This window comes from Ranitomeya variabilis, chromosome 1, assembly GCF_051348905.1.
Source record: "Ranitomeya variabilis isolate aRanVar5 chromosome 1, aRanVar5.hap1, whole genome shotgun sequence".
In the NCBI taxonomy this organism is placed as follows: Eukaryota; Metazoa; Chordata; class Amphibia; order Anura; family Dendrobatidae; genus Ranitomeya; species Ranitomeya variabilis.
Genome location: NC_135232.1, coordinates 449,737,106 through 449,751,954, shown reverse-complemented (window position 1 = coordinate 449,751,954; position 14,849 = coordinate 449,737,106). Strand labels below are relative to the sequence as shown.

The following is a 14,849-nucleotide window of genomic DNA, read 5'->3' as shown; positions in this document are numbered from 1 at the left end:
TGGTCGAGGCCTGCCAGCCTCGACCAATCAGAGACGCGGGATTTCCAGGACAGACAGACAGAAAAACCCTTAGACAATTATATATATAGATACCTGTATGTCATCTCCTCCTGTATATAATATATAGCTGTATGTCATCTCCTCCTGTATATAGTATATACGTGTATGTCATCTCCCCTGTATATAGTATATACCTGTATGTCATCTCCTCCTGTATATAATACATAGCTGTATATCATCTCCCCTGTATATAGTATATACCTGTATGCCATCTCCTCCTGGCTGTCAATTTGCCTCCAACACTTTTCCATTCACTGTTTCCCCATTATGTAGATAGGGGCAAAATTGTTTGGTATATTGGAACTCGTGGGGTTAAAATTTCGCCTCACAACATAGCCTATGACGCTCTCGGGGTCCAGACGTGTGACTGAGCAAAATTTTGTGGCTGTAGCTGCGACGGTGCAGATGCCAATCCTGGACATACACACACACACATACATACACACACACATTCAGCTTTATATATTACGGCCTCGACCAATCAGCGACGGGCACAGCATGGCGACGATGATGTCATAAAGGTTGCCTCGACCAATCAGCGACGGGCACAGTCTGCCGCGAATTAGCCTCGACCAATCAGCGACTGGCACAGTATCGACGTAGATGTCATAATGGTTGCCATGGCGACGATGATGTCATAAAGGTTGCCTCGACCAATCAGCGAAGGGCACAGTCTGCTGTGAATTCTGGAATCATCATTGTCCATATACTACGGGGACATGCATATTCTAGAATACCCGATGCATTAGAATTGAGCCACAGTCTAGTATAGTATATACCTGTATGTCATCTCCCCTGTATATAGTATATACCTGTATGTCATCTCCTGTATATAATATATAGCTGTATGTCATCTCCTCCTGTATATAGTCTATACGTGTATGTCATCTCCCCTGTATATAGTATATACCTGTATGTCATCTCCTCCTGTATATAATACATAGCTGTATATCATCTCCCCTGTATATAGTATATACCTGTATGCCATCTCCTCCTGGCTGTCAATTTGCCTCCAACACTTTTCCGTTCACTGTTTCCCCATTATGTAGATAGGGGCAAAATTGTTTGGTGTATTGGAACGCGCGGGGTTAAAATTTCGCCTCACAACATAGCCTATGACGCTCTCGGGGTCCAGACGTGTGACTGTGCAAAATTTTGTGGCTGTAGCTGCGACGGTGCAGATGCCAATCCTGGACATACACACACACACACATACATACACACACACATTCAGCTTTATATATTAGATTAAATTATACTAGTTGGCCCCTGCAAAATTTTCGCACATTGGTTGTCGGGGCGCAGGCAATTTCAGGAAAATCAAGCTGGTCAAATGTTAATGTATTTAATGAGATGATGAACACAGAGAGGTATTTATATATGTAGATTGGTAATACAATAAATTGGTTTGATAAGTAGAGGCTAAAAAAATGTCTTGAGGTTGTGGTGCCACCTGCAGGTTATTGTTTTTTTCTGAAGGTTTCTGAAAATGAATGTTTAACCCCTTCACGACCTTGCTCTTTTCCGTTTTTGCGTTCTCGTTTTTCACTCCTCTCCTTCCCAGAGCCATAACTTTTTTTATTTTTCCGTCAATATGGCCATGTGAGGGCTTGTTTTTTGCGGGACAAGTTGCACTTTTCAACGACATCATTAGTTTTACCATGTCGTGTATTAGAAAACGGGAAAAAAAATTCCAAGTGCGGTGAAATTGCAAAAAAAGCGCAATCCCACACTTGTTTTTTGTTTGGCTTTTTTGCTAGGTTCACTAAATGCTAAAACTGACCTGTCATTATGATTCTCCAGGTCATTACAAGTTCATAGACATCAAACATGTCTAGGCTACGTTTTATCTAAGTAGTAAAAAAAAATTCCAAACTTTGCTAAAAAAAAAGAAAAAATTGCTCAATTTTCCGTTACCGGTAGCGTCTCCATTTTTCTTGATTTGGGGTCAGGTGAGGGCTTATTTTTTTGTGTGCCCAGCTGGCGTTTTTAACGATACCACTTTTGTGCAGATACGTTCTTTTGATCGCCCGTTATTACATTTTAATGCAATGTCGCGGCGACCAAAACAACTTAATTCTGATGTTTCTAATTTTTTTCTCGATACGCCGTTTAGCGATCAGGTTAATCCTTTTTTTTATTGATAGATCGGGCGATTCTGAATGCGGCGATACCAAATATGTGTAGGTTTGATTTTTTTTTTAATTGTTTTATTTTGAATGGGGCGAAAGGGGGGTGATTTAAACTTTTATATTTTTTTATTTTTTTCATATTTTTTAAAGCTTTTTGTTTTACTTTTGCCATGCTTCAATAGCTTCCATGGGAGGCTAGAAGCTGGCACCACTGGATCGGCTCAGCTACATAGCAGCGATCATCAGATCGCTGCTATGTAGCTGAATTGCAGGCTTGCTATGAGCGCCGACCACAGGGTGGCGCTCACCGCAGGCCGGCATCAGTAACCATAGAGGTATCAAGGACCTCTATGGTTACCATCCTGACGCATCGCTGACCCCCAATCATGTGACGGGGGTTGGCGATGCGCGGCCATAATCCCTGGTTAAATGCTGCTGTCAGCGTTTGACAGCGGCATTTAACTGGTTAATAGCGGCGGGTGAATCACGATTTCACCTGCCGCTATTGTGGGCCCATGTCAGCTGTTCAAAACAGCTGACATGTCCCGGCTTTGAGGTGGGTTCAGAGCTGGAGCCCACATCAAAGCAGGGGACCCGACCTCCGCAGTAATAGTACAGCGGAGGTCAGGAAGGGGTTAAACTATATTTATTGATCAAATCGTAAATGTGTGGTTTGTGTGTGTCTTTCTTGCTGATTGGGTCAAGTTTACCTTTCAAATGATGTGTTATTTGTGTGTGTGGGGCGAAGTAATCACTGAAAAAGCAGTGCATGTTTACAAATGTGTTTGCATATGTGACTCACCTGCAGTGAAGTGTGCAATCCCCAAATTTGCTTGCAATTGGCTGGGCAAGCACTTCAGCAAGCTGGAAAGACCCCCAAGGCAAATGCCACCTGCAGGTAATTTGACCTTTGAAATGGTGTATCATTTGTGTGTGTCGGTGGAGCATAAAGGGAGCAACGTGAGGTCGTGGTGCCACCTGCAGGTTATTGTTTTTTTCTGCAAGTTTCTGAAAATGAATGTTTAAACTATAATTATTGATCAAATTGTGAATGTGTGGTTTGTTTGTGTCTTTTCTTGCTGAAGGGGGCAAGTTTACCTTTCAAATGGTGTATTATTTGTGTGTGTGGGGCAAAGTAATCACCGAAAAAGCAGTGCATGTTTACAAATGTGTTTGCATATGTGACTCACTTACAGTGAAGCGTGCAATCCTGCAATGTGCCTGAAATCGGCTGGCAAGGAGTTTGGCAAGCTGGAAATCCCCCAAGACAAATGTTAGGATTTGTTTGTGATGTCTGTAAGCAGCTTTGTGGTAGTGTGCTATGGGGTAGTGTGGTGTCACCTGCAGGTCATTTTCCCTTACTGCAGGTTTATGAAAATTAATGTTTAAACTGTATTTTGTGATCACATTGTGGATGTGTGGTTTGTTTGGCTATTTTCTTGCTGAAGGGGGCAAGTTTACCTTTCAAATGGTGTATCATTTGTGTGTGTGAGTGCAGTATGAACGAAGATACAAAGTAATCACCGAAAAAGAGTGTTTAGAAATAATATATAAGGATCATATATTCTTTGCAGATTTTTGTCTCCTTAGTATTAGTATCCACTGGACTGTCCCATTAATCTTTATGCATTAAAAAGACCATAATTTGACATTTTAGTTCATTATTGATTGTGTCATTATCATTATAAAAATTAATGACTGTTCACATCAATTAATTTGATTCTTTTTTGTGATAGGGTGTTCAGCTTTTGTGATCTAATGCTGTAATGTTACAGGATCTTGATTTCACGTTGCTACAGGACCAGGGGCAATGGTGTGAACATTATTGGAGGTTGCACAAAAGTCTACTGAGCTAAATAACTATTTTTAAACGTGCCTATTACCAAACACTTTGTGTGTGTGCTTTTTTTAATGTTATAATTAGTGATGAGCGAATATACTGGCATTATGGGTGTCACGTCCAAGCATTCCTACATGAACAGTTTATTGGAAAGTGGATTGGTCGTCGTGGGCCTGTTGAATGGCCACCAAGGTCTCCCGATCTGACCCCCTTAGACTTTTATCTTTGAGGTCATCTGAAGGCAATTGTCTATGCTGTGACGATACGACATGTGCAGCATCTGAAACAGTAGATACTGGAAGTCTGGGCTAGCATTTCTTCTGTGGTGTTGCTATCAGTGTGTCAAGAGTGGGAGAAGTGGGTTGCATTGACAATCAAATGGGCAGCACTTCAAACACATTTTATAAATGGTCATAAACTTGTAAATAACTCATGAAAGGATAAAATTACGTTAAAACCAAGCACACCATTGGTTTTCTTGTGAAATTCTCAGTAAGTTTGATGTGTCACATGACCCTCTTCCCATTGGGAAAAATAAAGTTGGATCCAAAATGGCCGACTTCAGATTGGCTGCCATGGTCAGCACCCATCTTCAAAAGTTTTCCCCCTCCCATATACTAATGTGCCACAAACAGGAAGTTGATAATCACCAACCATTCCCATTTTATTTAGGTGTATCCACATAAATGGCCCACCCTGTATATCTTGGAAAAAAGAAAATCCCCTTTTGCAGGCAGGCAATGGCACCTGTGCTGCAGCATAATCGCATCTATAATGTGTATGTAATTCTTTTCTTTGATGGTATTCATAAAAAAAATCAGTTTGAAAATGATGCCAGTCGCACCTGTGCAGTAGCAGCTATCTGTAATCCGATAGATACTAAGGCGCAGGCAGTGCCATCTTGCTGGAGAAAAAAATATTGTCCCCACTAAGATGGTGTTGGCCGCACCTGTGCAGTAGCATTTATCGGCGATCTGATAGATGCTACTGCGCTAGCACAATCTTGGAAGAGGCAATTTTTTCTTCTATAGCAAGATGGCTCCTGCGCAGTAGCAGCTATCGGATTGCTGCTAGATGCTACTGCACAGGCGCAACCAGCACCATTTTCAAGCTGATTTTATTTTTGTTTTTAAGAATGTTTGGATTCCATCAAAAAGAATAATTGCACAAAATGGATGCAATCATGGTGCAGCGCAAGTGCCGCCTGCCTGCAGAAGGGGATTTTTTTTCCATACATATAATGTTCAGTATGTAAAGTAGGAGGTCACTGAGGGATCAGTGACCTGTCAGAAGCCATACAAATGGATATAGCATAAATAAAGAAAAAAGCTGAACCACACAGCCACGTCACCTGGAGCTGACCACAGTCCGTGAGTGGTGTGAGAGGAGAGCCTGACATCCAGGTGGAGGTGCTCGTATGGAAAACAGTAATGCAACAAGTGAAAAAATAGAAAAAATGCAGCAGCACTCACCAACCTTAGTGTGGTCTAAGTCCTTTATTAAGACATATAAAACATCACCATTTTCTTCACGGCACGAGGTAGTGTGAAAAAGGAGAAGGTGAGCAGGGATCGACGATGGCCGTTTCGCACCAACAGCAGCGCTTCCACGGGTCACGGATACAAATGGATATGTAAGCAGAACACCACATGAATACCCCCCACAGGCCGCCCAAATCACAAGAATATCATTAACTATGGGCAGCACGGTGGCTCAGTGGTTAGTGCTAGGGTCTTGGATTCAAATCCCACCAAGGACAACATCTGCAAGGAGTATGTGTGTTCTCCCCATGTTTGCCCGGGTTTCCTCCAGATTCTCCAATTTCCTCCCACACTCCAAAGACATACTGATAGGGAATCTAGATTGTGAGCCCCAATGATTACAGTGCCGATAATGTCAGTAAATCGCTGTGGAATTAATCGTGCTATATAAGTGAGTAAAATAAATATGTAATAAATAAAAACTCAAAACTGAAAATAAAGATTAAACCACAACCACGAGATGGATTTCATCTACCAAGATATCGTGTTAATCGGTATAACGGCGCCGACCTGACGCTGTCTGTAAGCTACTGAGCACAATCCTGCTGACAAGTTCCCTTTAACCATGACTTCTTCATTAAGTGTATTTGTCCTCATTGATTATACTCCTGAACTTTTTTTTTTAAAGAAGCACTCCACCTCCCATCAAAGGTTTTATCCTCTTAATATATTGCAGTCATCATATTATATAGCACTGTGTACTTACAATTGCTCATTTTGTCTTTTTACCCAACTAATTCTTCTAACTACCGTATATACTCGAGTATAAGCCGAGATTTTCAGCCCATTTTTTTGGGCTGAAAGTCCCCCTCTCGGCTTATACTCGAGTCATACCCGGGGGTCGGCAGGGGAGGGGGAGCGGGGGCTGTCTAGTTATACTCACCTACTCCCGGCACGGTCCCTGCAGTCCCTGCTTCTTCCATCGCTGCATCTTCTTCCTGTACTGAGCGGTCACATGGTACCGCTCCCATAGAGGTGGAGCCGCATATTCATGACTGCAATGAGCGGTAGCGGTGACCGCTCAATACAGGAAGAAGATGCAGCGGTGGAAGAAGCAGGGACCGCGCCAGGAGCAGGTAAGTATACGGGTAGGGGAGCGCTGCGGAATATTTACCGCTCCTCGTTCCGGTGCGGCTCAGTCATCAGCGTCCTCTGGCTGTGACGCTCAGGTCAGAGGGCGCGGTGACGTAGTCAGTGCACGCCCTCTGCTGAGCGTCAGTGCTGGAGACGGAGCCGCACGAGGAGCAGGTAAATATTGAAAGCGCCGACATCCTGAGCGAAGAGAGGTGAGTATGTGATTTTTTTTTTTTTTATTGCAGCAGCAGCGTTATATATTGCACAGCTTTATATGGAGTATCTATGGGGCAATAATGAACGGTGCAGAGCATTATATATGGCACAGCTTTCTATGGAGCATCTATGGGGCCATAATGAATGGTGCAGAGCATTATATATGGCACAGCTTTCTATGGAGTATCTATGGGGCCATAATGAACGGTGCAGAGCATTATATATGGCACAGCTTTATATGGAGCATCTATGGGGCCATAATGAACGGTGCAGAGCATTATATATGGCACAGCTTTATATGGAGCATCTATGGGGCCATAATGAACGGTGCAGAGCATTATATATGGCACAGCTTTATATGGAGCATCTATAGGGCCATAATGAACGGTGCAGAGCATTATATATGGCACAGCTTTCTATGGAGCATCTATGGGGCAATAATCAATGGTGCGGAGAATTATATATGGCACAGCTTTCTATGGAGCATCTATGGGGTCATAATGAATGGTGCAGAGCATTATATATGGATGGCACAGCTTTCTATGGAGCGTCTATGGGACCATACTGAACGGTGCAGAGCATTATATATGGCACAGCTTTATAAGGAGCATCTATGGGGCAATAATCAATGGTGCGGAGCATTATATATGGCACAGCTTTATATGGAGCATCTATGGGGCCATAATGAATGGTGCAGAGCATTATATATGGCTCAGCTTTATATGGAGCATCTATGGGGCAATAATGAACGGTATGGAGCATCTATTTTTATTTTTGAAATTCACCGGTAGCTGCTGCATTTCCTACCCTAGGCTTATACTCAAGTCAATAAGTTTTCCCAGTTTTTTGTGGCAAAATTAGGGGGGTCGGCTTATACTCGGGTCGGCTTATACTCGAGTATATACGGTAATTCTCCTTCAACTTCTGACCCTGCTGCTCCCTCCTCCCCCTGCCAAGGACTTTTGCAGTGATGACAGAAAAAAGAGACTTCCTGTTTCTACACAGAGCTTAGAAGGATACAGCTAGTCTGGTTTTAATCATATGATGTCATAGACCTAATGGAAAAGAGAAGAAATAGCTGGGTGTAATTGGTAGAAAGGCAAAAGGAGCAATTGTAAGCACACAGCGTATATAATATGATGACTGCAATGTATTAAGAGGATAAAAACTTTGATGGGCATGCTTCTTTAAGATAATTTTTAAAATACAGCACAATATTATTTGCTGTAAATAGAGTGATAGGCGCAGAAGGGATGAGAGGAAAATATGTAGATTTGTTTCAAGAACAATCAGAGATTTAAGACTAATTAAAGTTAAAGAGTAATTATCATTTTAATTTTTATTTAATAAATCAATTGTACACATGAAAATAAGCAACTTTGTAATATATCTTATCAGAGAAATCTGGTTCTTTCTCCTAGATTGTTTAACTCTCAATTTATGGTTAAATCTTTAAAATCTGTCAGCAAGACATATTTTTCCATTATGGAGAAAGAAGATGATAGTTGGTGTTTTAAATTTCTATGAAGGGGGTAGGATGAGGGGGAACTAGAGGCAGGCAGATATTTTGCTGCAAATTCTCCCAAAACCAAAGTTACATTATCCATAGAACTTTATGAGCACCAGCTGTTATATCCTATCTCAGTAGTGGGAAACTTTGAAGTCACTGAATGCAGATTTTACCCGTGAATTGAGAATTTTGAGAATGAATGATCAGTCCTGGAGGAGAAAGAAGCAGATTTCTCTAATAAGATAGATTACAAAGTTTCTTATTTCCATGTGTAGAATAGATTTATAAAAGAAAAATAATAAGACAATGTGTGTAGAATAGATTTATAAAAGAAAAATAAGACAATGTTACTTTTTGGCTGTGTTTGAGCTGAAGCACAGGCAGACTAATCACGTTTCTTATTTTTACTGTTACAGGTTCCCTTTGCCTCTTTCCTAATGGACTCTGTCAGAACTAAACTTAGTGAGAAAAACAGACTGATAGAAGAATATACGGCGTTAAAAGTTAAGGAATCCAGGTGAACATTGATAACATGAAGTGATGGATGCACAAGAACATTCAGGCCAGAATAAGAGAGCACTGTACTGATGTGATACCCCCATTATTTATGCCATCCCTGTCCTGGACACCTGTGATTCAAACAGCGGATGCGCCATAAAGTCCCATATATTTAACATGTTTCTGTAAATTCCATCTTTCACATACTTTAAATGTCTGTTTTATAAGCTATTTATATTAGTTTTTATTTTTCCATTTTATTTTTCCATTTTTTTAAATCTTGATGTGCAACAAAAAAATAAATTGTTTTTTGACTGTTTTTCTTTTAGTTCACGTCAGTAGAGTACAGTAGAGAACAATGTGTGAACCCTTTGCTTTCTAGCAGCAGATTAAATGAAAGCTGGTTGCTTGTCTTTACTTATTCCAGACGGACGGGCAAATTGCTACTAAATCTGTATTAGGCTGGAATTACATGTAATTATTATTTCTGCCATCCTGATGACAATGTTGGGTGATAGCAAGTGTATTATTAGCCATAGGATTGTATCGTTATCTGACCTGCATCACATTTTCTCCAATACGATCTACAATCACAGAAATAAAAGCTGTGATTAAATCGGAAAACCAGATCTGAATAGCAGGGCTTTGGAGGTCAAACACAATAAAAACAATGTATCCGGTTCCTTCAATGTTGATCCAGATACATTGGAATATTCATACATAGAGATACTTAGTACAAGGACCAGCTGCCAGTACAGAAAACATTGAAGAACCACTGTGCTCAACAAGCATCACCGCTTCATTACTTGATCAGTAGAGGTCCCAGAGATCTGATGCCCACTCCATATAAGTATGAAAATTATTTAAAGACAACCGGTCATGTCCCAAGACGCTATTCATCGGCTGCATATGCTGGGATAATCTTCAGGTTAATAGTGTTCTAAAGCTGTGCGGCCACGTTACTGCAAGGCCAGCTCCAGGTAGGAAATTATGTTTATTCCTCTTGGCAGCCTCCGGCTTTCAGTTATAGATGTGTGGCCAGCGAGGCTTCAGTTACCGCTCTGTACATAGTGAGCGGCTGTTGCTAACATGCTCTGCCAATGCCTGACAGCCAGTCGGCATCAGGGCGCGGTTACAGCTGCCTCTCACTATGTACTGAGCGGTGACTGTAGCTGTGCCGTCCCACCTCCATGACTGAAAGCCGGAGGTTGCCGACAGGAGCAAAGATCATTTCCTCTTGGCAGCCGGATTTGCAGTGTGACAGCCGCACGTTTCAAAACTCTACTAACCTACAGGCTAACCACTTATCTGTAGGTTAAAAGCATTATGGGACATGACCGCTTACCAAATCACTTTTGTATTCCATAATATGTCCTTCTCTAATGAACAGACTAAGGCCGAGGGCAGACATCTATATGAAAAATTGTTGGTTTCATCCAGAAAACTCGTTCGATTTTCATCCATATTGTTATGCATATGTCTGTTTTTTATTGTCCATGTGGTATCTGTGCTTATTCATTCACATTTTACAATGTAAATGATCAAATTATGTTTCCTAGTTTAACAATGGAAACGTGTCCATAAAAATGGGATGCTACATAGATGTTCCGTATGGGATCCAATTGCCTTGTCACTCCTATAGACTTGTATATTGGTGAAACTCATATGACACTTGGAAGAAACTAGTGTGTGTTGTGATTTTATTCACACGAACACTCAGTCCATGTGAGACATAAACTGTCATATAAACAGTCCAACTCAAATACATTGGTTAGTTTATCTGATTTTTACTCTGAGAGCACTCATCTATATAATACCCTCATCTGAATGAGCCCTAACCATGTGCTTTAACTCCTTCTTGTCATGTGTATATACACCAATACAATCAAATGCGGTGTCAGCTCTATACGAGAGCAGACACCCTGCAGCAACGCTCATGATCCGTGCTAGCACCGATCACGGGCGTTTACCTCCTCTGATGCCGCTGTCAATAGTGACAACAACATCGAGTAGCATCGCTCCATCTCTACCCCCATCAGCACCACACGATTGCGATCACATTGTGTGATAGTGACCCTGAGCTGAAAGATGATCGCGGGATCACCCAGGGACGGTGGCCTGTAAGCTCCTGTTCAGAGCATGAGCTGAGATGCCTCCTCCCTGTGTGAGACGCTGACCTAATGCTCTGCAATGCAAAAGCAGATCAGCGATCAGGGCAGGGAAAGTTGAGATCCCATCCTGGGACAATGTAAAAAAAGTTATTAAAAAGTAAAAAAAAAAAAATATGAATCCAATAAATAAATGTATTTATGTAAAAACAAATAATAAAAGTACACATATTTGGTATCACCGCATCCGGTATGACCCAACCTATAAAACTGTCCCAATACTTAACTCCTTCCGTGAACACTGTTACAACAATCAATAAAAAACGAGGCAAAAAATGATGCAATGAGAAATACAATTACAATACGTCACGAGAAAAAAATCTCAATCACTAGAATCTGTTGAAGCGTTCCAGAGTTATGACCTCATAAAGTGATACTGGTTAGAATTGAAAACATTAGCCTGGTCATGAAGGTGAAAACAGGCTTCAAGGTGAAGGGGATAAAATGCGTACTGTATTGGCTAGATGCTTTTCTCACAATTGGCATTATAGCTTATACATAATCTAGCCATGGAGAAAGAATGAACTTGATGGACCTGTCTTTTTTTCAGTCTATGAACTTAGAAATGTTTCTTATATACCCAAGTGATTCCAAGGTCATGTTGCCTAAATGCTGTTCATTTTCTGCTGTTTTTTTGTTGGTTTTATTTTTTTTCTGCAGCTGTTTGCACCAAAATACGCAATACCAATCACCTCTAATTATTGTGGATGTTTTTCCCTCTTTTTAATGCATTTTTTGGTTGTTTTTTTTTTGTGCAGAAACACAGGGATTCTGCACTTAAGTACTCCATTGTGATGTTAACATGCATTTTTATTCAGGCTCCACATGGGTAAAAAAATTTGATCAAAAGCCACTTTAGACAAAGTTCACACTGGGCTTTTTGCTGCTTTTTTATGCTAATTTTCAGCTGTGTTTTTCAGTACCAGCAAAGCCTATGAGATTTCAGAAATCTCATGCATACGCATTGTTTTTTTTTTTTTGTCATCAGTATTTTATATGATAATGTAACATTTCACAATCCATTGACCAATGTCAAGTCAAGTATCAAGTTACACTTTTTTTGTGTCATGATATCTCATGGGCAGCATGAATCAGACAATGGTTGTATGATTTCAGCCCTGTATGTTTTCAAAACATACTTGAAATTCTGTTGGTGACCAAACCACACGGGAGACTTGTTGAGTAGGGAGGTCCACAGAGCTTCTCCCCACTCCCTGTTGCCATAAGATACATGAGCAAAATATAACAGGAAGGGGTCAAGTACCAAATGCAACAAAAATATCATCCAAATATTTTAACCCCTTACCGACTTGATGTACTGGTATATCGTATGCCGCCTCCCTGACTTTGATGGGGACTTTGATGTATGATTTAGACAGACTAAAATCCTAGGTAGCACTGGAAAGGAAAATGAGGGGGCCATAGCCCTGCAACTGTTTGCCTAGCTTTGAAATTCAGGAGTAAGTGTACCTTGCAATTTTCGGTAGAGGAATTTGTGCATAAGTAAAGAACAGAGCAATATCTGAAGCAATCTGCAGAAGGAAGATGGTGATGAGAGTAAAATTGTTGGAACTACATATCAGATAGCTGAGAGAAGAGAATGAAAGGGTGCAGTGGAGAAAAGTGGGAATGTTTTGAGAAGGGCAGGAATGCCTTTGAGTGATGTTCCATATTATCTTAAATGGGAAAGTTTTATACAGAATAATGGTGGTTAGTTGAAAGATCACGACTTGGAAGGCACCGCCCAGAGTTGGCTGAAAGTTTCAAAGGATGTGAAGTGGAATGGTTACAAAGAAGTTTGGAAGGTCAATAAGTGTTATGTGTAAGACCCACAAACAATTCAGCTGACTGACTACCACTCCAGGTAGTCTTGTTGCCAGCCCTACTCCTCAGTTGGAACTGTGGACAGCTCCCACACTGCAGAGACACTTGCTCTGCCTGTCGTGCTCACTGACATAAGACGGCAAAAGGTGTATAGCCGACTGACAAATATTGGACATTACTGCCCACATGTACCCGCTGTACACTAAGGCCCATGTCATAAAAACAGATTCCTCACATCATGGACTAGACATTTCCACCCCACACTGCTGCAAAAGTGATTACCCTAAATCCGACAGGACGGCCGACACATGAAGGAGAGGTGAAGGGAGAGACCTAGACCTCTTATGAGATACTCAAACCAGTATGGGGTGAAACAAGAGGTTAGAGTGACTGAATACCATCCATGGAGCCCAGAGGACTAGCTGGACATGCTAAAACAGCTCCCAGACCCTGAAGGAGCCCAACAACATTTGACCTATGACTATACCTGGAGGGATTTAGAAGCTTTGACTAAAGAGAAGCCAAGAGACGTGATGGGACATATCATTTTAAATTATATAACTGTAAACTCCCAGACATAAGACTACATCAGGTAGAATCTGACCATAGATCGTGGCGAAGAATTTTGTGAACTAATAAGAGAAGTGGGCGAAAGAAGGACAGATGAAAAAAATCCATGACTTTGACTGACATTTCACAAGAGAAGGATAAAACAGTTAAATAATATTTTGCTAGACTGCAGATGATTTGGTCTGACATGGGATTTTCACTTTACAACCCTATAGACGAAGATACTGACTTCAGTATTTGTAGATGGACTCAAGGAAAGCATCAGGATAGACATTATAGCGTCCTGACCAGAATGGAGGGGGATGAGTCTAAAGGTTGCAAAGGGAGTAGAATCCACCCAAAATGTCATAGGCAGAAATGGCGGTCGACAGATGATAGGAAATCATTTCCAGGCTGCAATGGATGGGAACAAGCATAAGCCAATAATCTGCTTCAATTGTGGGAAACCTGGCCACATCAAAAATAAACTGTAAACTACCCTCACACCTGAAGCTGCCCGCAGACACAGATGTTGCTCAGCAGCAGCTATAGGAAGTTGGCAATTCATTATGCATGCACCCCTTAATGGTCCCTGACAACCCAGGACCAATGCCTATGGTAACTTTTGCCCTGCAGGATGGTAAACCACTAAATTTATTAATTGACACTGGAGCAGCCAAATCTATGGTGCATGCAACAAATGTTGATCACTGGACATTTCTGACAAATATTTCAATGTGGTGGGGGTAGAGGGAAAAGACTTATTTGACTAAACCAATGACATTGCACATCTCACCCTAACACAAGCTTCTAACCGGGTTTTTAGTCAAACACACTTCTCCCAAAAACCTCATAGGAGCAGACATTTGAAAAGCTTTGAAATCCTCCCTTAATTTCAGACCCGATGGGTCATTAGGGATTGAAGTGTTCCAAGATCCAAAATTAAGTGGTGTGGTACAAGCTATGATTGCTTACCCTGACTTAGATTCTATACCATATAATGAAGAGGAACTAACAGAAAGAAGTACCAGACAGTCTATGGGCTAAGGGAAAAGCAGATATTAGCAGTTTTCCAGTGACCCCCGCCAGATTTGAACTGAAGGATGGAGTCAGACCACCACGCCTTCCTCAGTATCCCCTTTTCCCAACACGGGGATGCCATAAGGGTCTATATCACCAAGTTACTTCAGACTGGAACTTTGGTCCAAGGACGTTCCCCTGTATCTAGTCAAGAAAATGACCATCCCAGGCCTGCATTTCACTTATATGATGGTCCATGATTTGAGAGACATGGACAAAGCTATGGAGCCAATCACTCATATCGTACCAAAACTCCACACCATTTTGGCACAAATTCCAGCAGACACGCGAGTCATTGACCTTGCTGATGCTTTTTTCCTCTGAAGCATTGCATCCAGATTGTCAATACTTTTTTGC

At 41.3% G+C, this 14,849-nt stretch overlaps 1 protein-coding gene across 3 annotated transcripts in view; it reads left to right on the top strand.

The window, feature by feature from the left end:
• Nucleotides 1-9,278, top strand: part of CNTLN (centlein) — a 578,743-nt gene extending 569,465 nt beyond the window's left edge. For 2 of the 3 annotated variants that reach the window (XM_077249945.1, XM_077249954.1), the window contains one exon: nt 8,790-9,190. In XM_077249945.1, coding sequence (XP_077106060.1) covers nt 8,790-8,894 — 105 coding nt within the window. In that variant the 3' untranslated portion in view covers nt 8,895-9,190. Of the gene's footprint in view, nt 1-8,789 lie in introns of all 3 variants that reach the window. The other variant, XM_077249936.1, reaches the window with a different exon arrangement.
• Nucleotides 9,279-14,849: the final 5,571 nt, after the last annotated feature.